Source organism: Phascolarctos cinereus, unplaced genomic scaffold, assembly GCF_003287225.1.
Source record: "Phascolarctos cinereus isolate Bilbo 61053 unplaced genomic scaffold, phaCin_HiC Scaffold_4;HRSCAF=312, whole genome shotgun sequence".
NCBI classification, from domain to species: Eukaryota; Metazoa; Chordata; class Mammalia; order Diprotodontia; family Phascolarctidae; genus Phascolarctos; species Phascolarctos cinereus.
The window spans coordinates 674,097,817-674,123,668 of NW_027555847.1; the positions used below are offsets into that span (position 1 = coordinate 674,097,817).

The 25,852-nt window shown below is 48.0% G+C and overlaps 2 protein-coding genes across 3 annotated transcripts in view; one reads left to right on the forward strand and one right to left on the reverse strand.

Moving 5' to 3' along the window:
* PCSK4 (proprotein convertase subtilisin/kexin type 4) overlaps positions 1 to 763 on the reverse strand; it is a 34,965-nt gene extending 34,202 nt beyond the window's left edge. Inside the window, 1 exon segment of the mRNA XM_021008956.2 lies at positions 311 to 763. Coding sequence (XP_020864615.2) covers positions 311 to 562 — 252 coding nt within the window. The 5' untranslated portion in view covers positions 563 to 763.
* A 2,939-nt stretch (positions 764 to 3,702) lies between these two features.
* On the forward strand, positions 3,703 to 25,003 carry REEP6 (receptor accessory protein 6). 2 transcript variants are annotated; one of them, XM_021009055.2, is made up of 6 exons: positions 3,703 to 3,986; positions 22,329 to 22,422; positions 23,104 to 23,242; positions 23,440 to 23,608; positions 23,746 to 23,818; positions 24,574 to 25,003. In XM_021009055.2, the coding sequence occupies exons 1-6, from the start codon at positions 3,872 to 3,874 to the stop codon at positions 24,608 to 24,610; spliced, it is 627 nt and encodes a 208-aa protein (XP_020864714.1). In that variant the 5' UTR covers positions 3,703 to 3,871; the 3' UTR covers positions 24,611 to 25,003. The 2 variants fall into 2 exon arrangements, with proteins under 2 accessions (XP_020864714.1, XP_020864715.1); XM_021009056.1 differs by lacking the exon at positions 23,746 to 23,818 and having other exon boundaries at positions 3,706 to 3,986.
* The last annotated feature ends 849 nt before the right edge of the window (positions 25,004 to 25,852 follow it).

The window sequence follows — 25,852 nt, forward strand, 5'->3', positions numbered from 1 at the left end:
ACGGAGCTGAATGGCTTAATACATTGTTTACTGAGAATGACAAAGTATAATGGTGTCCGGCAGAGTTTGTGCCAGTGTTGGGGGGAGGGGGTAGCCGGGGTGGATCAGAGTGTGTATGGAGAGGGCAGTGCAAGGGCAGGATAGTGGGGGAAGGGGACGAGACTGTGCCTGGGGGTGGGGGTGGAGTGTGGAGTGAGATGTGTCCCAGTAGAAGGCTTGGGAAGCTACCACCTGAGCTCAGGGAGTAAAGAGGGCGGCAATCATGCCCTCGGCAGAACGACACCCTAGAGAGGCTCCCCGGGTGTCCTACCTGCCCCAAGTTGACAAAACCGAACTTGCGGGCCAAGCGCTCGGCCTCCTGGCTGCCCCCAGGTAGCAGCACAGCCCAACTGCTGACATAGATGGGGACGAAGAAGTGGCCCCGGCGACCCCGGCCCGTCCCCGGTTCCTGTCTGGACCCCTCTAGGGAGATGGACATTAGAACCAGGGTTAAGAGCAGGGCAAAGACCAAGGTCAGGGCCAGGGTCAGAACGAACCTCAGCTGGGTCCAGCCGGGCCGCATGGTAGCCTGGGGCCGGGGTAAAGCCCCTCCCACCGGACAAACTGCCTCTCGGGCTCCAGGGGCGGTGTTTAAATGCTCCCTCTCCCCGCCGCCACCCCAGGCAGGAACGGAGCAGCCCCGCCCCCTGGGCGCCAGAGCGAAGCAACCTCCGCCCCCTGGACGCCTCTTTCCAGCTCCATGGCAACCCCTTTGCCCCCGCCCCCCCGGGTGGGGCTTCATTCCCAGGGGGCTGTGCGGCCGCCGAACTACTGCCTAGGAGTGGAGTGGTCGAGGGGGCGGGAAAATGGAGCTTTGCGCCCTGGGGGGTCGGGGAAGACTGCCGGGAGGAGGGGATGCCCCAGGTGAGTGGGAACGGGATATAAGACCTTCTTTTCTCTAGTTCCTCTAAGTCTACCGTTCCTCTCCCATGCTCATTCTGAAACTTGAAAACCGGGTTCGAGTTCTGGTTTTGCCAGTCTCGCTGTGTGATCTTGGGCCAGTCATTCCCCGCTTTTGATTCTCCGTTGCCTTCTACTGTGTGATGAGAGGGTTCCTCACCCCTGCACTGGATTGTGATCCCTAAGCCCGAAAAGGTCTTTCTAGCTGGCATTTAATTAGTGGCAAAGAGGGTGGCCTGAGCCTCGTTGCGGGCTTCCTCGGATTTAAGTTGATTCAGCCGCTGAGTAGCAACTGCTCGAGTTTTTATTATACTTTACAGTACCCATGGATACTATGCAGTATACATGCAAATACTGAAAACCCCATTTTAAAGAGTGACAAACTGAGACACCGAGAAGGAAACTGAAGTGACCAAGCCCAAAGTCACACTGCTTTGCTAGTTCATCAGTCTCCATAAACCTGCGCCAGATATTGTGTGCTAAGCACTGGCGTGATAAAGGCAAATGACAGTCTGTTCTCCAAAGGCTCACATTCTAATGAGGGAAACACCACGAAAACAGCTTCGTACAAACAAGCTGGATTCAGGATAAGTCGGAGGTAATCGACAAAGGGAAAGCACTAGAATTTAGAGCGATGCGGAAAGCTTCCTGTAAGCAGCGGGATTTTTAGCAAGAGACAGCTGGCATTTGACTGCCCCGCTCTAATAGGTCCATCTGATCATTTGCCAAATTCTGTGCATTCTTCTCCTCCATCCCTGTCTTCATCATGGCCCTGATTCGGACCACTGTGTGGTCCAGCTGAACTGCCCTATTTGCTTGTTAACTTCTCGTACAGTCTTTTGCTTTGGCGGTTGTACAGGCTGTCTTCCTAAGCCTCGAACGCCCTCCCTCCTAAGCTCACCCTCTTGGTCACCTCAAGTGCTTCCTCCAAGCTGAGGTATTTCCAGATCCACCCCCCCCCCGGAACTAGGGTTCCTCTCCTACCCCATAATGTTGGATTTATAATGTATATATTTTGTATATATTTTCATTTGTGTCTTTATGTCCCTAGCATAGTGCCTGGCATATAGTAGATGTTTAATAAATGTTTATAATTGATTGATCTCTTCTAACGTCTTAATTGATCTCCCTGCCCTCCCTCCAATTTATTTTTTACACCAAACTCAAGATAATCCATCTATCTAGAGTCCAAATTTGACTAAGTCATTCCCCTGCTAAAAATAATTTTCAGGGGGCAGTTAGGTGGCTCGGTGGATTGAGCATTGGTCTTGAAGTCAGGAGGACCCGTGTTCAAATGCAGCCTTAGACACTTACTAGCAGTGTGACCCTGAGCAAGTCACTTAACTCCATTGCCTAAAAAAAAAAACCCAAAAAACTTTCAGTGGCTCCCTGTTGCCTAACATACAAATTCCTCACTCTCCACAATCTGCCTCTAACCTACCTTTCCACATTCATTTTACATTCTATTATTCCTCTTTAGGTGCTCTACATTCCAGCTAAACTGTACTGTTGCTTCCCCAAGCCCAAAGAGCTACCATCTCTCTGGGCTAGCTCAAATCCCTCCCATTCCCCTCCCCCATAGCTGGAATGCATTTCCTCTCCATCTCTGCTTCTCAGAATTTTTGCTTTTCTTTAACGAAGGGCTAGGTTTAGCTTCCAAGCTTTCCAGGCAAGCTTCCCACTGAATTTTACTCCCCGTTAAAATAGGGCACCACTCCCTTTCTTGTATTATTTTTATAATAACGATGATAAAAGGTAATATTTATTACATAGTGCTTTAAAGTTGGGAAGAGGCTTTGCCTGTATTATCTCATTTGGTCTTCATAACAACCCTATGAACTAGTTCTATTATCCAAATTTTACAGATGAAGAGACAGACTGAGGGAAGTTAAGTGACTTGCCCAGGGTCAGACAGCTGGTTAGTGGACCTGTATCTTCTACTGCTTTAGAACACAAGCTCCTTTGTGGGCAGGAATTGTGTACTTTTTATGTCTGGCCTCCAGAACTGAGCACTGTGCCATACACAGAAGCACTTAATATTTGTTGAATGAATGAATGAATGAACTAGGTTTTTTGAGTCCAAATTCATGGCTCTTTCCACTACATCACATTGCATCGAAACATTTATTTTGAGCTCCTACTGCATGCAGAATACTAAATGAGACTTCTTCATGGATCTCAGAGGGAGGAAAAATTTGGAATGTAAAATGCACTGGGGAGGGGAAGCATGAAACTGACTGGCAGAGGTACTTCTGCCTGAGGTGTGCGACAAGAAGTGAGTTTAGAGGCCCAAGGATTAGTTAGGAAGAAGGGGGAGAGGGAAGGGAGAGGTGGAGAGGAGCCTAGACTGGCCGGGGTCTGGGGGTGGGAGGGACGTTAACTCGCGTAGGAGACCTGGCAGGTGTGGGCCTTCAGGGGCTGCCAGAGAAATAGAGGATGTTGCGCTCCAGGTCTCACCTGGCCTCCTCCACCCTCTCCAGTACCAGTCTCCTCCGCGTCCCGGTTCTCTCCCAGGCCCCGCCCCCTCTTCCCTCCGGTCTAGCTCACAGGTGGGTGGCTCCGACCTCTAGGTGAGAGGAGGGGCAGGAGCGTGTTGGGAGAAAAGTCCCGCCTCCTTTGTCCGTTCCGCGCTCTCATTGGCCAGTGTAGGCAGGCTGGGCCGACCGAGGCCCCGCCTCGATTTTCTGTCCAATCCTATATCCAGGGGGCGAATTCAGGTCGGCCCCAGCAGTTGCAGGACCACGAGGTGGGAGGGAGGGAGGGAGGGAAGGGGAGGGGACCGAGGGACTGGAGGAGTGGAGGTCCTGGGAACCTGGAGAGGGAGACGCCACCAGCACCGCTGCAGAGCAGCGGGCGAGCCCTGGAGGTTGCCCCTCGGACCCGGGCCCAGTCATCCTACGCCTTCTTTCTTCACCCCTCGGTCCCTAGAAACATGGGTAGCTTGAGGCAGCGCTTCCAGAGGTTCCTGGAGCAGAAAAACATTATCACTGATGTCCTGGGGAAGCTGGAGGAGATCACCGGTATCAAAAAGTACTATCTGGCTACAGGTAAGGCCCTCCGGAGTTCTCTTCTCCAGATAGAACCTTAGCGTTCAGAAATCGAAAACCTTCGTCTCATTCCTCATATTGCAGATGAGGAAACGAATGCCCAGTGAGATAAAGGGACTTCCCCAGGTTATGCAGAAAAGACTAGAACCCGAACCTCCTAGTTCCTGGTAGGGATCTTTATGGAAACAGTTGTACATCTTGCTACCCTTGATAATTTTTATTCCCTGTCCTCTCTTCACCATCTCACAAACTTCCCCTCTCCCCCACCTTCAATTAACTGGCTTGGAATGTCATGGATTGGGGGTTGATCTGCTGCTACTGTCCCACGGAGGTAGCTGGAAAAGTTCCAGCATCACCCCCAGATTCCAGTACCACCCAAGGGGGCAAGTGGGAGGTAGGGGAGTATTCCCTTGTATTTATAGGAGTTGGAGCTTGAAGAGACCTATTCTAGTACTCAGGACCTCAAATCACACGACTGTAGAATATTAGATCCAGAGGGGAACCTTAGAACACAGAACCACAGAAGTGGGAAATGATCTGGGGCCATCTAGTCCAGCTGCCCCTCTGTTAATGGAGGGGGAAACCAACCCTTGCCCAAAGTCACACAAAGGCCAGAAAGATTGGGGGAGGGGAGGGGAGGGCAGTGCCTGAGGCTAAAGCAGCTTAGGCGGGGGAAAAGGTGGACCTGAGAGGTGGGGCGGGTAGGTGGCTACCAATAACTAGCCTTTGGTCCATTATGGAGCAGATTAGCCTCCTAAGGACACCTTCCTCCCAGACAGGACTATTTCTCTGTTCTCAGGACCCTTCTAGGAGTTTCCTGGGCCCATCTGGGGAGCCTCGCTTGGTGGGGGAGGAGTATTACATCATCTTGCCCTTTGATATCCCCCAGCTCTTGGACTTTGAGAGTGCTGTGCCAGGCACATTCTGGGAGAGGCCATGTTGAAAGTGTGGCTTGGGCACTCGTAGGTCCACTAAGCCTGGGGCCAGGCTCTCCCTCCCCCTGGTTGGGGGGAGATCCCCAGATTATCTCTTTCTGGTCCTTCCAGTTGCTTGGTCTGCTCTGGGGCAAGGGGGAGGAGGTGGCTGGCAGCGTGGGGCAGAGCACAGAATGGTTCTGCTGCTTTTGTGCAAGGCCCTGGCAGACAGCCCTAGGGGCCAACAGCCTGGGAGGCAGGGCCAGCAAGTTCGAGTTTGATCCCTGACTAACTAGGCTAAGGGTGATTCCAGTTCATATCAGCTTTGGGGAGCGTTTCCAATATTCCCCCCCTCTCCCTCCTGGTGCCTCTGATACTTAGTGTAACCCTGACTGACCCAGCTTTTAATTAAATTTGTAAAGCTCTCAATTGAGCTTCTCTGTAGGTGGCAGGATGGACAGACCATGGGGCCTAGAGTCAAGAAGACCTGAGTTTGAATCTGCCCTCGGACACTTACTAGCTGTGTGACCTTGGGCAAGTCATTTAACCTCTGTCTGCCTCAGTTCCCTCATCTGTAAAATGGAGATCTTAATAGCACCTCTCTGCCAGGGTTGCTGTGAGGATCAAAATCGAAAACATCTGTAAAGCGCTTTGTAAATTAAAACTCTATATAAATGTTAGTAGCTACTTGTTATATGTAAATTCATAGATTGTAAGAGCCAGAAGAGACCCTCATTTGGGGTTTTCGTGGCAAAGATACTGGAGTGGTTTGCCATTTCCTTCTCCAGCTCAGTTTGCAGATGAGGAAACTCAGGCCAACGGGGTAAAGTGACTTGCCCTGGGTCACACAGGCAGTTAGTGTCTGAAGTTGTATTTGAACTCTGGTCTTCCTGACTCCAGGCTCAGTACTCCATCCAGTGCCACCTAGCTGCCCTAGAAGAGACCACATTTACTTATCTCTGTACAGGTTTCTTTATCTAGTAGAATGGAAGCTCCTTGAGAGCAGGTTGTTGAATTAAATGGAATATAGTCCAACGCCTTCCCCCCAGTTTTCAGAGGAGGAAAAAAACTGAGACCCAGGAAAGTGAAATATCTTATTCATGCTTACCCATCTCCCTCAGATGATCACGATGTCGATGAGGATAATAGTAATAACCGAAGAAGGTATAATGGCTAGAGCACTGGACTTGTAATCTGGAAGACTTGGCTTCAGTTGCTGCCTCTGATGCTTAATAATGGTTAACTGTGGCCAGCTGTGCTCACCTCTCTGTGTCTTCTATGAAACAAGGGTAACTTCACTGGGTTGTTGTGGGGCTCAGATGAGATATAACAAGTATGTAAAGGCACTTGGAAACCTTGTTCAGTTTAGCAAGTTTTTTTTTTTCCCAGCCAAAGACAAGGTTTATTAAAGATCCTCCATATTAGTGAGACTCTTGAAGAACCTGAGAGTCCATGAGGTATTGGCTAGATTCTAAGAATCTGAGCCCATAGCAAGGTTTTTAAAGTGCTTTGTTATACTTGGTTATTTCATAATCAAACTTCAACCTGCAGTGAGGCAGATGTTATCCTCCCCATTTTACACATGAGGAAACTGAAGCTCAGAGTGGCTTGCCTCTGATCACCCAGATAGCAAGTGGCAGAGGGGGCATTTGAACCCAGGATGTATTCACTCCAAGCCTAGCCACTCTTTTCAGTACCCCAAGATACTGAGGTCCACCTGTTCCACTTAGAGATGAGAAAACTGTAGCCCACAGAGTAGGGATGATTTGTGCAAAGCCATACCCTCAGTCATCAGGACAATTCTGCAGCCAGGCAAAAGTCACTATTTCACTCCCCACAGAAACTATTTTCTTTCTTCAAGCCTCCTGACTCCTTCCCCAACCTCTTCACTGAAGACCTTGCTTCTTACATTTCTGAGAAAAGTGAGGCCATTTGCCTTGATTCCCCTCCTTTTCTTTATTTAAACACCACCACAACTGACACCACCTCACCCCCCACCCCCACCCCTGCCCCAGCCCTTGACATCATTCCCCACTCTTGCCTCTTTTTCTCCAGGCTCTGACAAAGAAGCAGCCCTTCTCCTTGCCTGGGCCAACTGTTCTACATGTATATTTGATCCCATCTCCTTCCATCTTTACCAGCAGGTTGCTCCTTCAATTGTCTCCAGCCTCTTCCTAATTTTATATCTCTTCCTATCTTCTTGTTCCTTCCCTGCTGCCTTTAAGCATATTTGTCTCCCCATCCTTGAAAACAAAAACAAAAAACAAACAAAAAAAACTTCCCTACACCTTGCCATCTCCTCAAGCCTATGATATTATATGTCTCATCTCTTCCTCAGCCAGACCCTTAGAAGAAACTGTCTACGTTCCTTGCCTTCACGTCTCTCTTTTCTATCCACAGCCCTTTGCAATCTGACTTCTGCCTCATCAGTCAACTGAAATTTCTCAGTGCAAAGTTAGCAACTATCTTCTAATTGCCAAAATCTGATGATCTTTTCTCGACTCTCATCCTTTTTGGCCTCTGTGCTGCATTTGAAACTGTCACCCAAAGCCTCTTTGAGTTTTTGTGATGCTACTCCCATCCTGGTTCTTCTACCTGTCTGAACAAACCAGGGGTGGGGAACCTTCTCAGACTTCTTTGCTCTATCATCATTCGTGTTCTGTCCACTAATTGTGGGTATTCCTCCAAGGCTCTGTCCTGAATCCCTTTTCTCTTTTGTTTTTTTTTTCTTTTCTTTTTAGGCAGTTAGGGTTAAGTGACTTGCCCAAGGTCACACAGCTAGGAAGTGTCAAGTGTTTGGTCTGAGGCCGGATTTGAACTCAGATCCTCCTGACTTCAGGTCCGGTGCTCTATCCATTGTGCCACATAGCTGCCCCCTGAATCCCTTTCTCTTGATAGACTCTGTGTGATCTCGATGAATCCCTCGAGCTATCTATTGCCCATTTCATATCCTGTAGACATCCCAAACACAACCCATCCAAAACAGAACTGATTCTCTTCCCTCCCAAACCCACCTCTCTTTCCCATTTTCTATCAAAAGCCCCACCATCCTCCAGACTTTCATGACCTCAGTTATCATCTTTGATTTCCCACTCTTCCCACATATCCATTTAATCAATCCCAAATCTTGTCATTTCTATCTCCACAGCATTTCTAGAAGCTGGCCCTCTTTCTCAGACAGCTCAAATTCTTTTCACCCCTTGCCTAAAGACTATTGCAAAAGCCTGCTGATCAGTCTCCCTGCCTCAAATCCATCTCCCCTCTAATCCATATTGCACACAACTGCCAAAGTGATTTTCCTTAGCCCAGATCTGACCTATTTAATAAACTCCAGGGGCTATCTCTTGCCTCTAAGATGATGATATCTATTCCACTCTAGCTTTTAAAGCCCTTCACAGCCTGGCTCCAATCTATCTTTCCAACCTCATTATATATTAATCCCCTCCCTCCACAGGTCAGCCAAACTGGCCTTCCATGGCAATCCACTCATCTCCTTTCCTTTACGCTGACTATCTCCTGTACTTGGCATTCACTCTCCCCTCAGCTGCACAGAATCCTTCTCTTCTTTTTTTTTTTTTAACCGAAGACAAGGTTTATTAGAACAGCCATCATATTGGGCAGACTCTTAAGGAATCTGAACATTACTGAGCTATTGGCTAGATTATAAGACTCTGAGCACCTTAATAGAGACAAGATGGACCTTATATACAGAAAGACTGTGGGAGAGATCTAGAAGTGGCAAGTAGTCTACAAGGACTGTGAGGTAATAGAATGCCAGGGACCTGGACCATGAGGTCAACTAGGATTAAAGGTGGGAAGTGGCCGGGGGCCTTGGGGAGGTAAAACAGTGGAGGGCTAGGCTAGGTTAAGGATAAACAATTGGGAGATTTGGCTTTAGCCTCTGTGAAAGGCCAGTTGATGGGATTATAGCTTCAGGCGAACTCCAGAGATTTGGCCATATAGGAAAGTCTAGGGTTTTTCTTTTTGGGGTCCAGATCCCATCCTCATCATTCCCCCCTCAAACAAATGGGACCCAAATTCTTTTGGGGTAAGGGGTGAAGGTCTCGGCTTCTGAAACTGCTTCCTGCTGGCAAGGGGCGTAGAGCTTTCGCTGCCTCAGGGGGGTCCCAAAGAGGAGGTTGACTGGTACCAAGCACAGGCTGCATCCAGGGAATGATGGGGGGACATTGGCTGCTACCTGCTGTTTGCTACCAACTGTAGGTGAATGGTCTGTAGTCTGGAAGACACTAATCTGACAGAAAAGACTGCAGGGCCCAGATATGACAGGATAAAACATCCTTAGCTCTGTTTGGATTCAGATAATTTAGTTTTCCAACTGTGCAGTATCAGATCCACCTCATAGCCAGACTCAGGAAAAGCCAGGTGGGTGACATTCCTGTTCAAAAGAACATAATGGGGAAACTGAGCCAGGAGGATCCCATCTTAGACTGAGGCTAAAATTGTCCTCTCAGCTTTTCCCGATGCTGACTTCCCACCAGTATCACATTCTCTCTGAGTAGCTTGTGGAATTTCTCTCGGATGGTGAATTACTGATTATCAGTGGCTTATTATGATCCATCAGACAACTCAAAATAAAATCCTATGAGCTTTTACCTCAAATAGCAAGTTTCACTAATCACAGTTTAGGAAAAACTTTTCCAGGATTATATCTCAAACTTTGTCCTGGTGTAAAAAGCCAATCGTTAGAGATTATTTCTATATACTTGCAAATTCTCAGCAAGGCAAAACCCAAACATGCTTTTTGGCAAATTTACACATTAAAACAATAACCAACAACAGCCGAATTATTTTAGTGGTAACCAAATTATGAAAAGCTGCTTGACATAACTGATACAAAAAGTTCACCAATTTGAAACTTGAAATAAACCCATTACCAATCGGGTGACTTCAGTTTTGTTAAATGCATTTCCAAATTACTTTACACAGAGAGTCAACATCTCTTCATTAACAGCTAAAACTACAACTTTAAAAGAGCATGCTTACCCAAGTTCAGAGGCTAGCTTCTTTACCTTGAGCAGGATGTGCCGAACCTGGGTGGGTGATGCTTCCAGGCAAAGGTTGCCCCAGGGCCTAAGGCCACTGCCAAGGGGGCCTGTGTGAATTGGGGGGAAAGGGGGGTATGAAACTCTCCTCTCCTATGAGGGATTAACAGATAACCTCTGACTCAAGGGAAGGGAGTAATTGCATTGTACAGTGTTTCAAAACTACTTAACGGTCATTCACAAAACTTCCAGAATCTGCTAAGATATGTTTAGCTATTCTAACATTTTGCTGTAACCTCCATGAAGGAGGATCTAGGGGTTTAGAGGGAAGGGAGTAAGTAAGCCTCAGGGAACCAAAAAGCAACTGCAACTTTCCCAATTCCCTAGCCAAAGAGGATTGACAGAATTAGGCATACGCTTCCATATAGGGCAAGAACCAGATAGGGTCCTTGTCCTCTATGCTGTAGAAGGTGTACCCAGGTCCATGGCCTTGAACTGAACCAGCGGACCTAAAGCCTCAGAGCGTCAGGCCAAGTGCAAGACAGCCTCATAACTGTCTGCCCGAAAAGTGCCTCCAAGCCTTCCTAGGTGCTTGGAGAGCGACCCCAACTGCAGGGCAAGAAGAGAAGTAGGGGGAGGCTTACATACCTTCCAGTCTTGGCTGGAGAAGAACTTGGGGTTAGGCAGTTTTCCCCATACAGGCCACCAAAATGTTGAGGTTTAGGGGTTTAGGAGTGATGGGACCCCAAAATCACAACACATGGGTCCTGTCTGAAAGAATCCAACCCAAGCCTTCTTTCAGCCAAAGACAAGGTTCATGAGAACATCCATCATATTGGGCAGACTCTTAAGGAATCTGAACATTACTGAGCTATTGGCTAGATTATAAGAATCTGAGCCCCTTCTCTTTTTCAGGACGAAGCTCAAGTACCATCTTCTCCATGAAACTTTTTGTGACTTTTTTTTTTGGAGGCAGTTGGAGTCAAGTGACTTGCCTGGGGTCACACAGCTTGTAAGTGTCTGATGCCAGATTTGAGCTCGGGCCCTTCTGACTCCAAGGCTAGTGCTGTATCCACTGCACCACCTAGCCCAGCCCCGTAACCCCTTTTCATCAGCCCCTGCACCTACCAGCTGCTATTGCCCTTACCTCCCTAACTACCATGTGTTCTGTCCATATTTCACAGAATCCTAGACAGAACTGGAATGGACGTTAGAGGTCACCTAGCCCTTCCTCATTTTATAGCTGGAGATGAGATGCAGAAAAGATGAAATGACTTGCACAGAGTTAGTTAGTTAAACAGGTAACCGAGAGCAGAGCTGGCATTTGAACCCAGGTCCTCTGACTTCAAATCCAAACCTTTCTTCCATGGAAAAACCAACAGGTATATGTCACCCTTGCTAGAACCCAGGCTTCTTGAGAGTAGAGATTGCTTCATTCTTTGAGTGTTGGTAGCCTGAGTGCCTAGCACGGTACTTGGTGAATGTTAATCGTGTTTGTTGAGTGATGAATCACAGAGGGAGTAGACACCATCCCAGGTCTCCTAAGGCCTAGCCCTGTGTTCTTTCTATGCCTTCCTAGATTCTCCTGTCTTGGCATTCTATTCGTATTTAAATAGTTTGTTACCGGGAATGTTCATTCCCTCCACTGAGGCCTTTGGGAGCTGACACTTAGTACCAGCCATCGAGCTTTTCAGCTTTGATCCAAGCTGCCATGGCCTGTCCATTGACAAAGTCTTTGAAAACTTGAGGCTACTGCCTCATGATGAGAATATGGAGTCATTCAGTAGGAAACATTTGTAAAACGCTTGCTTGGTGCCAGACTCGGGACAAAGTGCTGGTGATACAAGGAAGGGCAAAAGCAATCCCTGTCCTAAAGGAGCTCGTGTTCTAGTGGAAGAACCTACCTGCAAACAATAATGTACATAAAAGTGTTATCCAGGGCAAATCTCAAAGGGAAGAGCACCAGCAGTGGGGGAGACCAGGAGAGGCCTCCTGGAGAAGGTGCAATTTGAGGGGAGTCTTGAAAGAAGCCAGGGTGGCCTGGAGGCAGAGTGAAGTTGGGAGAGAGTGTTCTTAGTACGAGGGTCAGCCAGTGCTAAGCACGGAATCAGGAGATAGAGCAGCTCGGCGTTTGTTGATCAGACATTTCAGTCATGCCTCGCTCCTCGTGACCCCGCAAGATACTAGAGTGGTTTGCCATTTTCTTCTCCAGATCATTTTACAGATGGGGAAACTAAGGCAAACAAGGTAAAGTGACTTGCCATTTTTAAGTGTCTGAGGCCCGGATTTGAACTCAGGAAGATGAGTCTTCCTGACTGCAGGCCCAGCCCTCTATCCACTGTGCCACCTAGCTGCCCTTAGCTAGGTATTGCTAATCAGCAAATATGTGGAAGGAGAGTGAAGTATAAGACTATATGGGAACTATAGGGAAATATATGGTGAGGGGATAAAGGGCTTTAAAAATCAAACAGAGCCTTTCATATTTGACCTTAGGAGATTTTAGCAGGTCCTTCAAGACCTGAGTTCCCCAAACCTCCCACAGCTCCCCTTGTGCCCACCCCCAGCTGAGAACTTTGCCTGATATTTTACTGAAAAAATTGAGGTCATCCACCCAGAGCTTCCTCTCCTCTCTTCCTTATCTCCTATGACTCAGATGCCTTCTGCCCACCCCCCCCCAACCCCTCATGGAACAGTGGTCTCACTCTTTATCAAGGTCAGCCTTTCTACCTGCATGAGTGATTTCCACCGCTCCCTCTGTTGTCCTCACTCTCACTTATTTTCAATCTCCCTGTCTACTGACTCCTTCCTACTGCCTACATACATGCCCATGTGTCCCCTGTCCTCCAGAAACCCTCACTTGATTATCAATCTCCACTAACTAGCTCCCATATCTCTCCTTCCTTTTGCGGCTAATCTCTGTGGAAAGCCTGTCCATAACAGGTGCCTCCACTTCCTCTCCTCTCACTGTCCTCTTAATCCCTTACAATCTGGCTTCTGATTTTATCATTCCACTGAAACTGCTGTCTCCAAAGTACCCACTGATCTCTTAGTTACCAAGTCCAATGGCTATTTCTCACTCTTCATACACCTTGACCTTTCTGCACCCTTGTATACTGGCAATCACCCTCTTTTCTAGGTTTTCAGGACACTGCTCTCTCCTGACCGTTCTTCTGCTTCTCAAGACTATTCCTCCTGGGGCAGCTAGGTGGCACAGTGGATGGAGCACTGGCCCTGGAGTCAGGAAGACTTGTGTTCAAACAAATCCAACCTCAGACATTGACACTTACTAGCTGTGTGACCCTGAGCAAGTCACTTAACCCCATTGCCTAACTAAAAAAAAAAAAAGCTATTCTTCTTTAGTTTCCTTTTGGGGTTTTCATCCAGGTCACATTTGTTAACTATAGGAATCTCCCAGGGTTCTATCCTGAACCCTCTTCTCTTTTCCCTTTAAACTCTTTCACTTGGTGATCTCATCAGCCACCATGGATTCAATTATCATCTCTTGCTGGTAAATTCTCAGATCTTCTTAGCTAGCCCTAACCTCTCTGCTGGCCTCCTATCTCAAATCTCCAGTAGACATCTTAAGCTCAGCATGTCCAGAGCTTAATTCATTATCTTTTCCCCAAAAAAGCCCTTCCCCTTTCCAAACTTCCCTCTTCCTGTTGAGGACATCACCATCCTCCCAGTCCTCCAGGGTTACAACCAGGGTGGTCCTCTTTAATTCCTCCCTATCTCTCACCCTTCCATGTTCAATCAGTTGCCAAGACCTGTCAATTTCACCTGTGTAATAGCTCTCCTTTGTGCCACCTTCTCTCCTCCGACACTGCCAGCATGTTGTTACAGGCCCTGTTGCCTCAATCCCTGGACTATTGCAATAACCTGCTGGTTGGACGGCCTGCTACAAGTCTCTCCCCACTCTAAGTTATATTTCATTCAACCACCAACATGATTTTTCCTAAAGCACCAGTCTGACTATGTCATCTTCCTGCTCAGTAAACTCCAGTGGCTCCCTGTTTCTTCTAGGATAAAATATAAAATCCTCTCTTTGCCATTCAAAGCTCTTTATAACATAGGGCCCTCCCTTTCCAGTTTCTTTATAACTTATCCAATCCTATGTACTCTTTGATCCAGCAACCCTGGCTGGCCTCTTTTGCTATTTCTTGAACAAGACACTCCATCTCCAGACTCCAGATATTTTCAAGCTGTGTCCTCAGTGCCTGGAATGCTCTCTGCTCATCCCTGCCTCCTGGCTCCCTTCAAGGCCTAGTTAAAATCTCACATTTTACTGAGTCTTGTCTCTTCCCACCTCATAATGGGCCTTATTAGACCAGAAGCTCTGTATGGACAGGAATTCATGCCTCTTTTCCCCTCAGAAACTTCCAAGGGATAGGTGCTCAGCAACTGAAAAAAATGAAATTCCTAAATTCCATTTGAGAAGGAACCAGTCTCTTTTTTGGAAGAGCCCAGTTCAACCAAGAGGTCAGACCCCTCAGGCCTAACCTTCTGAGAATCTTTGTTGTGAAGCTACCAGGTACCTAACCCTGGATGCTGGAGAGGAATTTACATCAAGGATCAGATTTAATTAAGTCAATTGCTGAGTGCTTGGGGCCTTGGTTTATTTTCAATACATGAAGGAGTTGGACTAAGGGGGCGGGGGTTTCTCTTAAACTTTTTTCTTTTTGCTGTCTGGATCCTTTGGGCAGTCAGTCTAGTGAAACCTATGAGTCCCTTCTCAGAATAATGTTTTTAAATACTGTAGGATTACCAAGGAAAGCAATTATGTTGACAATTATCAAGGTATAAGTTCACAGACCCTAACTTAAAAGAATCCCTGCAGCAGCTACGTGGGGAGCTAGATGGCACAGCCAGTAGAGTACCAGAGCTGGAGTCAGGAAGACTCCTCTTCCTGAGCTCAAATCCAGCCTCAGACACTTACTGGCTGTGTGACCTTGGGCAAGTCACTTAACCTCAGTCTACCTTAGTTTCCTCTTCTATAAAATGGGGATAATAATAGCATCTACCTCCCAGGGTGTGGGAGAATAAAATAATATTTGTAAAGCACTTTATAAACCTTAAAGTGCTAAATAAATGCTAACTCTTATTATTTTTGATTATAAGGATGGATTCTAAGGGTTTTTGCCATCCCTGACATTTTGTGTTCTAAGGACCCTTCCAGCTCTGTTACTCTAACTTCTAAGGTCCCTCTCCCCCTTTTGACATTCAAATTAAGTTCAACTGACGTTGGTGGCTCAGTGGATAGAGCATTGGGCCTGGAGTCAGGAGAACCTGAATTCAAATCCAGCCTCAGACACTTAACTAGCTGTGTGACCCTGGATAAGTCCACTTAATCTGTTTGCCTTAACCCACTGGAGAAGGAAATGGCAAACCACTCCAGTATCTTTGCCAAGAAAACCTCATGAACAGTATGGTCTATGGGATCACAGAAGAGTCACAGGCCTGAGCGTGAACAATAACAAACATGTGCCCTGTGCTGTGCTGGGGATGCAAAGATATAACTGCAAACATGCCTGCCCTCAAGGGGCTTCCAGTCTGTTGTTCTAGGAGTTCTAGAATTCTCTTTGCTGGGAATGAGTCTTTCAGACTTTCTAGGGGAACTGGTTCCACTTCAGCCAGCCTCCTATGCCCTCAAGGGACCATTCTGGATTAGAAATGCAAGTGTCTGTTTAGTTTATTAATATGAAGCCCTGGAGCAAGGCCTCATTATCTCTGAGGGCAAGGACACTCTCTGGGGTGTTTTAGTTAAGTCAATATCACTGGCCACTCCCTGACTGATAATATATCTCTGCCATTCTTTGCTTCATTGCCCAAGGAGACCAGCAGACCAGCTGGTCCTGGACTGGGGCCCAGAGAGCCATCTGGCCCTGCCTTGCCCACGTGGGCAAACTGTTCTTATTGGCACTTAAAGCTTTAGTTCTGAATTCGAAAGAAAGAACCAGTCTTAGTGTCAAGGATTGGAGCCTTTGAGGAGGAGGAGGAGGAGGAGGGGTGAGGAAGAAGGGCTCTGACCAGCTAGCTACCAGCTGCTATGGCAGATGTGAGAGCTTGGAGTGGTTAACCTGCCCCCTTCTGGGTTTTCATTTCCTCATTTGTCAAATGAGGAAGGTGCTTTGTCTTATAGTACCGTCCATCTCTGACACTGTAAGTTGCCTTATGGGAACTTTGAGTTTGATGTTCTGTCTTCTCATGGCGGGGGGGGGGGGGGTTCAGTGCTAGACTCTAAGTCAGGAAAGATCTGGGTTCATGTCCTGCCTTTGACACTACCACTGGTGCTACTATCACTGCCACAACTAATTATAGTTCCCCCCCCCAAATATACTATACTTCTATACACTCCTATGTCGTACACACACAGATCCCATGCCTTCTCTGTCTGTGGCTCTCTCTTTCTCTGTCCCTTCCCTCCCTCCCTTTCTTTGATCTTTTTTTTTCCTGAACTTTTTTAAGGTTTGCAAAGAGCACACAAGATATAGATAGACAGGATAAATTGGGGGTTGTTTCAGAAGGAAGGCCCTAGAATTAAGGAAGATCAGGAAGGCTTCTTATAGAAGGTGACATTTTAGCTGAAACTTGAAGGAAACCAGGAGGTGATGATGAAGAGAGAGGGCATTCTAGACATGGGGGACAGCCAGGGAGAATGCCTGGATCAGAAGGATGGTGGGTCTGGTGCAAGGTGTGCGAGGGTCACTGGATCCCAGCGGGCGGGCAGAGGCGTAAGGTGTAAAAAGACTGGGAAGGAGAGGAGGGAGGAAGGACTAGGTTATGAAGGGCTTTGAACACCAAAGAGAGGACTGTAGATTTGGTCCTGGAGGTGCTAGGGAGCCAGTGCAGTTTCCTGGGGACAGGGGCAGGGTGACATGGTCAGAGCAATGCTTTAGGAGAATCACTTTGGTGCTGACTGGAGGATGGTTTGTTGTGGGGGAGAGACTTGAAGCAGGCCATTGCAATAATCCAGGCATTGAGGAGATGGGGGCCTACACCAGCGTGACAGCCTGGTCAGCCAGGGGCATACACTAGAGATGTGACCAAGGTGAAATGGTTAGACCCTGGCAGCACAGAGGGTGTGGAGGTTGGGAGCCTTCATCTTAAATCCTTTTCTTTCCCAACTCCCTCCAGGTGACAGAACCTCCCTGCACACCCTTTCCAATACTGGCCGCACCTTCACTCTTCTCGACTCGCTAGTCAAGGCAGGGCAGTTGGGATATTCTCAGCACTTCAGGTTCAATTTCTCCCTGTCTAACTGGCTTATTTCCTACTGCCTGCAAACATACCCACATCTCCCCTATCCTGAAAAAATCCTCGCTTGATCCTTCCGTCCCTGCTAACTCTTGTCCTATATCTTTTCTGCCTTTTGCAGCTGACTGCTTCCACTTTCTCTCCTCTTGCTCTCTTGTTAACCCCTTACAATACAGTCTGGCCTCCAGCCTCATTCCACCTAAACTGCTCTCTCCAAAGTGACCAGTGGCCATTTCTCGATCCTCATTCCCCTTGATCTCTCTGCTGCTTTAGATGTTGTTGATTACCCTCTTCTTCTTTATATTAATCTCTCTAGGTTCTCCTCCCCCTACCTATCTGACCACTTCTTTCTGTCTGTTTTGCCAGATTCCCTTCCAAATCATCTCTCTAACCACAGGTGTCCCTCAATATGTCTAAAATGGAACTCATCATCTTTCCCTCTAGCCCCTCCTCTGTCCTACCTTCCCTATTACTTTAAATGCTCCCAACCTAGGAATCATCCTGTATTCCTCACTATCTCTTCCCCCTGTCCCCCCCCCCAATATTTAATCCATTGCAAAGGACCTGTTTATTTCACTTTTGCAGCATCTCTCAAATTTGCTCTCTTCTCTCCTCTGACCCTGCTCCCATTTGGACATACTGAGTTGAACATGTTGACCGAATATCTAATTGTCTTAAAGGCAGTTGGAGATGTAAGAATGGAGAGCTGCCAAGAGATTGGTGCAGGAAAGGTAGATTTAAGAGTCATCAGCATAAAGATGGTAATTAAATCTATGGGAGCTGATTAGATCACCTAGTAGTATAGAGGGAGAAGAGATGAGGGCCTAAGACAAAACCTTTAGAGGGACACTTACGGTTAGAGGGATGATCTGGAAGGGGATCTAGCAAAACAGACTGACAGGTAGGAGGAGAAAGAACCTGGAGAGAGTGGTGGTGTCTGCCTTGAGTCTCTCCCCACTCCAATGTATTCTCTTTCAGCCATCAAAGTGATTTTCCTAAAGCCAAGATCCAATTCATGTCACACTCTCCTCCTCCCCTCTTCCCACTCACATTCACTCCAGTGTCATCCTATTATTTCCAAGAACAAATACAGAATGGTATTGGTTGGCACGTAAAGCCCTTCCTAACCCAGCCTCCTCCTACCTTTCCATGTACACTTTCTGTACTCTGATCCAGTGATACTGGCCTCCTTCCCTGAACAAGACCCTCCAACTCTGTCTCCAGGCATCTTCTCCAGCTGTCCCCCCTGCCTAGAATGCTCTCCCACACTCTCACTAATGACTTCCCTGGCTTCCTTTAAGTCCACCTTCCTTCCCCAACCCTTCTTAATGATAGATTGATTGATTGATTGATTGCTCCAAGGACTCTCTCCCACCCCTGACTTTAAGAGTTCTCCCAACTTTAACATTCTCTGATACCCCTTATAACCTTTAAATGGTAATCAGTGTGGGGTGTTGGGCATCTTAACGTAGCCATCTCCTTTCTGTACTGACCTCATATCACTGGGCAAAGAGAGAGAAACTCAAATCTGCCCTTCTGACCTCCTGTGTGGGAGCCAAAAGGCTTGAGTCCTTCACAAAACTGGCTGAGTCTCTTGTGATTGGCCAGCAGGGCTGAGTCTATCCCTAATTGGCTCTTTTAGCCTCTGCAGACCTTCCCCCTCCACCCTCCACCCAGGGCTTTGCACCAAGGTGACTGGGAATTAGGTGGGACTTGGGGATTTACACCCTGGAAGCCTGCTCTAAGGGGCTTAGTCACATTCTTTGCATCTGTGGAGATTTCCTTTCCCCTGGGGCTAAGAGAATCTTCATCTCAAGGGTTGGGGGAAGATGGGGAGGGTATCCTCTGGGCTTTTCTTCCCTTCCAGGTCCTCACCGTCTGGGAGCCAGAGGGTCACCCTGCTGGGGAGAAGGGATGAGCTGATTGGGTCTTTTCTGCCTGGGCAATGGAAAAGGAAAGGCTTTACGAAGCCTTTGTTGATTGGTTTCTTTCTCCTAGTACAGCCTCTTTGGTAAACAGTTGAGGTGGTTCACTGGCCCTGGAGCCCTCTAAATGAAATGAGAGGGGCAGCTAAGTGATGGTGCAATGGAGCACCAGTCCTGGAGTCAGGAGGACCTGAGTTCAAATAAGGGCTTGAGACACTTGCTAGCTGAGTGACCCTGGGCAAATCACTTAACTCCGACTGCCTCCAAACAAACTAACTTTAGTTTTGGAAAATTGGGGGGAGTGGGAGATTGGGAGCTGGGAAGGAGAAGTGCTTTAAAATGTCCTGAGCGGGAGGGGCCGTTTCTCTAGTGCTTACTGAGTGCTAGACACTACTAAACGCTCTGATCTCATTTGATCCTCACCACAATTAGATACCATTACACTAGATACTATCATGATTCCCATTCTGCCGTTGAGCAATCCAGGGTTGCATAGCTAATAAGTGATTGCGGTTGGATTTGATCTCGGAAGTTCCTGCTTCCAAGCCTGTCTCTCCACAGTGCCATCTTGATCATCTGTTTGTGCTCTAATTGGTTGTGGGGGCTGTGGCCAGGAAAGATATCCTTCCTCTTGGAATCTCTCACCTTGGATCTCCCAAGCTGGGAAAGCTGCGAGCTCTCAAGTTTTGGGGGGAGGGGGGCACATCTATAACAAGTGGTCTTCTAGGAAGTAACTGAACCAGGTTTTCAACTCTGACTCCAGTCCTAGCGTAGTAGTTATCTCTGCTGAGCATGAAGAACTGGATCCTAATCCCACCTCCTTAGACCCTTACCACCCGTGGGAAGCTGTGGCTTCAGTTTCTTCTGCAAAAAGTGGACAATGAAAGAGTCTGCCATCAGGCTGTTGTGAGGATTAGAGGACTATATGTTAGCTATTTATTATTCATCTAGGGCTTTAGAGGCACTGGAGATGGGAAGGCAGAATGTAGTTCCTACCCTCAGGGATCTTTTACATTCCACTGGGGATGTGCTTTCCTCCAACTGTGTAGGTAGCAAAGGAGTAGATTGAACCTCAGTTTCCTCATCTGTGAAATGGGCATAATAATAGCTACCTCGTGGGCTATTGTGAGGATCAAATGAGATGCTGTCTTTAAGATGCCACGCAAATATTAGGTATTATTTGGATCATTAAAAACACTGAGTCCCCGAATGGAATCTTCTCTACTCTTCCTCCTAGTCAATCTAGGATTCGGCTCCTTGTTCCATCTGTAATCGCTACCTAATAAGTCAACAAGCATTTATTATCTCCTTGTGCAAGACCGTGTGCTCAGTGCTAAGGAGACAAAAATAAAAGTACCTGCCCTCGGGGCATTCTAATGAGAGAATCTATAAATCAGAACTTAGAAGATAAAGAGAGAGTTGATTGACAGTAACCTTAGAGCTAGGCAGCCCAGCTGGGCCTGGAGTTGGGATCTGAATTCAAATCTCCACCTCAGACACTTGTTGGCTGTGTGACCCTAGTGGAGTCATGCAATTTCTCCGAGCCCCATGTTCCTCCTCCTCATGTCTAAAATGCATTAAGGCAGCTTGGGCTAGGTAGTTCAGTGGATAGACCCAATTTCAAATGTAGCCTCAGACACTTCCTAGCTGTGTGACCCTGGGCAAGTCACTTCACCTTGTTTGCCTCAGTTTCCTCATCTGTAAAATGAGCTGGAGAAGGAAATGGCAAACCACTCCAGCATCTCTGCCAAGAAAACCCTAGATGGGGTCACAGAGAGTTGGACAGGGCTGAAAATGACTGAACAACAAATCCCCGCATTCATTGGTGATGAATACAGGTCACTCAAAAATGCTGGGAGATTTGTACCATTTTTCTTCATTTGTTATCCTTCTGGTTTCCTCTAGAAATCCTTTTAGGACCATTAGTTAATTCTCCACCAAACTCTCCTTCTCTATCTTGTTGCTTATCATCCTCCTCCAGGGCATTTTGCAAATGAGTTTAAACCCCAGTGGTCCTTGGAGACCATAATCTTTCCCTTTGGTCTGGAGATCTGGTCAATTGCTTTATCTCATTTTAGTAGATCAGGCTAGAGCTTTTGTGACTCCCTATAGTATGATATCCTTCTTGGAAGGTCCTTTTCTCATTTTTGATGTTTCTTTCGACTCTCGTTCTTATGCGTTGATGATCCGACTGCACACAGACCACTAGCTAGCTGATAAGCTCCTCCATTGGTCCTTTCCTAGCCAAAATTTGGAGAATTTGGTGCTCACCATGTCTAGGGCCCATAAGCGCCATTTTGGGGGGGGGAGGTACCCTTGTACCTGAGCAGCTTACACGTCTTTCCCCTTAATCCTATACCATATTTTCTGACAGTTTTTGATCTCCTCCCCTGTGCCTACTTTCACATTGAAATCGCCACATAGCTACGTATGAGCATTTTGACATCATCTGAGGAGCTTGTGAGGTTCACTGTGGACTTTTCTCAGTCTCTTCCTCCTTAGCAGCAGAAGGCCCTTAAATTGCAGTTCTTTTCACAGTCTTCTTTTTACTTCTAACCACTCCAAGGCAAGGTGACCACATATGCTATGAAATTTATTTTTCAAAATTTAATTTTTTCCCTTGAGAAAAGAGTGAAACTGCTTCATTTGTCTCTTCGCGAAGAAGCTGTGAGCCTTCTTTCCAGATAGTGGCAGTCTTCTGGTCAATCGGTCAGCAAGCATTTATTAAGCGCCTACTATGTGCCAGGCACTGTGCTAAGTGCTGGGGATAAAAAGAAAAGCAAAAACAATCCCCGCTGTCTAACAGGAGAGGTGATAAGATTTAGTGCATCCGCCAATTCTGTGACAGTATTGCTGGTCTTCGAACAAGGGTCTCTCATTTGAGCCACCAATAGTTATCTTAATCTTTATAGGTGGTCTTAGGAATCCTCTGTTCCCTTTTCTGCCCTGGTCACACAGGGCAGAATTTTGTAATTTTGCTGCCAAACTATTGGTGATCACCCCCCGATGAGGTGTCTTTTGGCCCTTAAAGTGTTGTGGGGGGTGAGTAGCGCCTCGCCCAAATGAGCGAGTCATAGAGCTGGGGTCTGAATCCAGGTCTTCTCACTTCAAATCCAGTATTCCTTCTACCTTATTGTGTGGTGGGAAGGAGATAGAGCTATCTATAGCTGGCCTGTTCCCTAAGGCATTCTTCCCTGCTAACCTTCATTCCCCTTCCCCCCACCTCCTCGTCTTATTTTCCTGCAGGTTCCATTGCCTTCCTGGCCCTCTATCTCATATTTGGATATGGTGCATCCCTGCTCTGCAATCTCATCGGATTCATCTATCCAGCATATGCTTCGTGAGTGGGATCCCTCACCAGGGACTAACCCTTGGCTAAGCAAGGGAATGGGCATGGCTGGTCCAGGCTGGTTGAGACTCCATGAGTTCCCCCAGAGGGTCTTCGCATTATCTGAGCCCTTAAGCCAGAAGACTGATCAGCCTGTAGCAGATTAGAAACTGCCCTGGAGTGGGTGCTTGGGAAAGGGAGGAGGAAGAACAGGGGCCCTTGCTCTAAAGGAATCCCAGATCTTGGGAGAAAGACAGCAGGCTGGCCAGTAGTCTAGAGTATTCAGAGAAGGGTCAGCCCTGGCTGGCTGGCTGTTTTCATGGCCCTACCTAGAGAACAGCCTCTCTGAAGTCTAGCCTTACTCTGCCAGTGACTTTTTCCTTACAACTCAGATGTGCCCTACGGCAGAACTAAGTGGAGTAGTTAGGGCTAGCTGGGTAACCAGGTGATCCAGGGAGGGTTCCTGCAAATGAGAACTGTTAAGTGAATCAGGCTTCTAGAGGAAAGGATAGATGGTAGATTGGGAAAAAAAATCCAAAGACCCTTTGCCCCCCTCCCCTATCTGCTTCCTCTCAGTCCCCTCCACCCCAGGGCCTTCCCCCTTAGACTTCTCTGTTGAGGTCCCACAGTCCAAGCCTGCGTGGTAGGACAGGGTCCTTGGCACTCATTCCCTGCTTTTTTTTTCCTCCACAGCATCAAGGCCATTGAAAGCACCAACAAAGAAGATGATACCATCTGGCTAACCTACTGGGTGGTATACAGCATATTTGGCCTGGCTGAGTTTTTCTCTGACCTCTTCCTTTTCTGGTTCCCCTTCTACTATGCAGGGAAGGTAACCAACCAGTGGGCCTAATGGGGGACTTTGGGTGGAGGAGGATAGGGGTTTATTCCTGTTCAGAGAGTAGAAGGATGGGGTGGGTAGGATCTCCAAGTCAGCTGTGACAGATGGGGGGGAGATCTGATCTCTGACCACAGGGAGTGCCTTGTGTGAGGTTGGGCCACACCAACCCTTGCCCTTGCTTTGTCCAGTGTGCCTTCTTGCTATGGTGCATGCTTCCAGCAGGCTATAATGGCTCCCAGATCCTGTATCATCGCCTGATACGGCCCATCTTCCTGAGGCACCAGGCTTCCATGGACAGCCTGGTGACTGACCTGAGCGAACGCGCCCTGGACGCAGCGGCCAGTTTGACCCGGGAAGGTGAGCCCCTTCCCTGTTCCGCCTCCTCAGACACCTCTGGCCTCTTGCTTGGGCACTCTGGCCTGTGCTTCTGCTTGCTTTTCCTTACTGTCTCTGTCTCTGCCTATCTCCGTTTCTGCCATGCTCTCGGGATCCAGTCCTCCAGGTCTTGGCTCACAGCCGAATGGTGCTGACCTCCCAGGTGGTTCCTCAGCTCCCTCCAGAGTCTCCGTACGTAACTGACCTTCCCCACCCCACACCAAGGGTGTCGTAGCCAGGATGGGGGTGGGAAGGGGAAAACCAGGAGGGAATTCATGAAAAGAAGCTTGTGGTATGGGAAGGAAGGGGTCTAGCCCAGGCAGCAGGAGGACTGCTTCTTGTCTGAACTAACTCACTCTGTGTTCTTGGGCAAATCGCTTCTTGCTTATTTCCTGCTCCGGGCATTTAAGAAGTGGTGGTGGTAGGGGGTGGGAGTGGAGGGCCCCTCTGTTTGCAGCTCTGGGCCAGGGGAGGAATGAGAGGTCTCTATCCTATCCCAAGCACTGCTGTCTGTGTTGGAAAGGCAGGATGGGCCAGCCCTTTGGGGACGAGCCCTGGACCTCAAGGATGGAGAGGGCACTGGGCACCTCAGCTTGGGACCAGTTCTCCAATTTTGGTGCTGGGGGGGGCAGGTCCCTTTTTTCCTGTTTGGCTTGTGATTGGGGGCAGGGGGCAGCAGCTTCTCCTTTCTGAGCTACATCCCCCCCATTCCTCTGAGCTTTGGCCTCCTCACCCCTTTCCTTTCTGCCTTTATTACCCTAAAGCAGTGTTTCCCTTCCTCTCCTAGTCCCCACCTCCGCTTCCCTGCCAAGACTGTCCTTCCCATCACAATTTCACTTCTGTATCTATTTCCATCACTGTCTTCCCCTGGTCTCTATTTAGCACCCCTATCACAGCCTATCCCTTCCCTCTTTCTCAAAGTCTCACCTATGTCCCCCTTCCCCCAGCAACCAAGGCAGGCATGATTCACCCCCAGAAGAATAAGTGAAGAGATCACTCCTGAGCCAGAGGCTTCGAATGACTGGACACCTTCCTCCCAGCCCCCTCAGCATCAAGGGATCCTGGCCCATGTCTAAGCAGCTGACCCCTCCCAGTTGTATGTCTCTAACCAACTCTACCCTCTTGGGCTTTAGGACATTAGAGAAGTCTCCCCAGGCTGGGAGGGGTGGTGGGCCTGGTGGGGGACCTCTGTCCATTTAGGTTCTACCAGCACCTGGCCCTGCTGGTACTCAGACTGTTCTAGTATACCATTAACCTTCTGCCTCTTGTCCCCTGTACCACCACTGGCCTCCCATAGGATTCTTGATGTGTCCTGGCTATTCCAGCTGCCCATAGAAAAAAAAAAGTCCTTCACAGGCCCAATTTGCTTGACCTTAAGTTTTTTTGGTGTATTTGTTGTTATTGGGGGGCAGGGGAACAGGGAGGGGGCGTGAGGGGAGTATTAATTGTTAGAAGAATCTCAGCTGTTGTAAGTTGTAAGTTAGAGGCTAGTCCAAGGTGCTTCTAGCACCTTCACGTTCCATATAATGTTCCATATTCCAAGGTACCTCCAAATTCCAACATTTTGTACTTTAAAATACTTGGTTCAACTCAGCCAGCAAGGATTGTCCCAGCCTGTGTAGATGAAGTCTAGGCTGGGAAAGGATTGTTCTACATTTAGCCACTAGAGGGTACCATGGTCCCATCCAATCCTCTACCTATGAATTATTTCATAGTCCTGCCTTCTGCCCCTGCTGTGGACCAGAAGCATGAGCTTCAAAGATATGAGGAACCTTAGATATCTCTACAATCAGGGTTAAATGATTTGCCCAGGGTCACACAGCTTGTGTATGGCTGAGGCCAGATTTGAACTTGGGTCCTCCTGACCCCGGGTCCACTCTTTATTTTTGCAGTTGGGGTAAACACTTTTGTCACACAGCTAAGAAGTGGCGGAGGCAGCATTGGAGGGGAAGGGGAGGAGACTAGGGCATTTCAGAAGCCACTGAAAGCATTGGGGCAGACGAGCATCAGCCATGCTATAGAGAAATGTTCTAGGGACAAGGGTCTAGTCCCAGCCGCTAGACTGGCTGAGGCAAGTTTTTTCTGAAGAATGAGCCTTTCCTCCAGGGAGCAACTCCATCAGGGCAGTGAACAGCATGTGGCTCTAAAGCCCCCAAACAGCCTGTGGGTGTTTGCTGTGCAGGCCCAAGATCCTTTGGTGCACATTCTGCCTTTGGCTTCCGGGCT

Coding starts and splice junctions, on each gene's coding strand:
- REEP6 (XM_021009055.2), top strand. CDS start 3,872: ATGGGTAGCTTGAGGCAGCGCTTCCAGAGGTTCCTGGAGCAGAAAAAC. Junction 23,243..23,439: donor CCTTCTACTATGCAGGGAAG/GTAACCAACCAG, acceptor TGCTTTGTCCAG/TGTGCCTTCTTGCTATGGTG. Junction 23,609..23,745: donor GGCCAGTTTGACCCGGGAAG/GTGAGCCCCTTC, acceptor CTCGGGATCCAG/TCCTCCAGGTCTTGGCTCAC.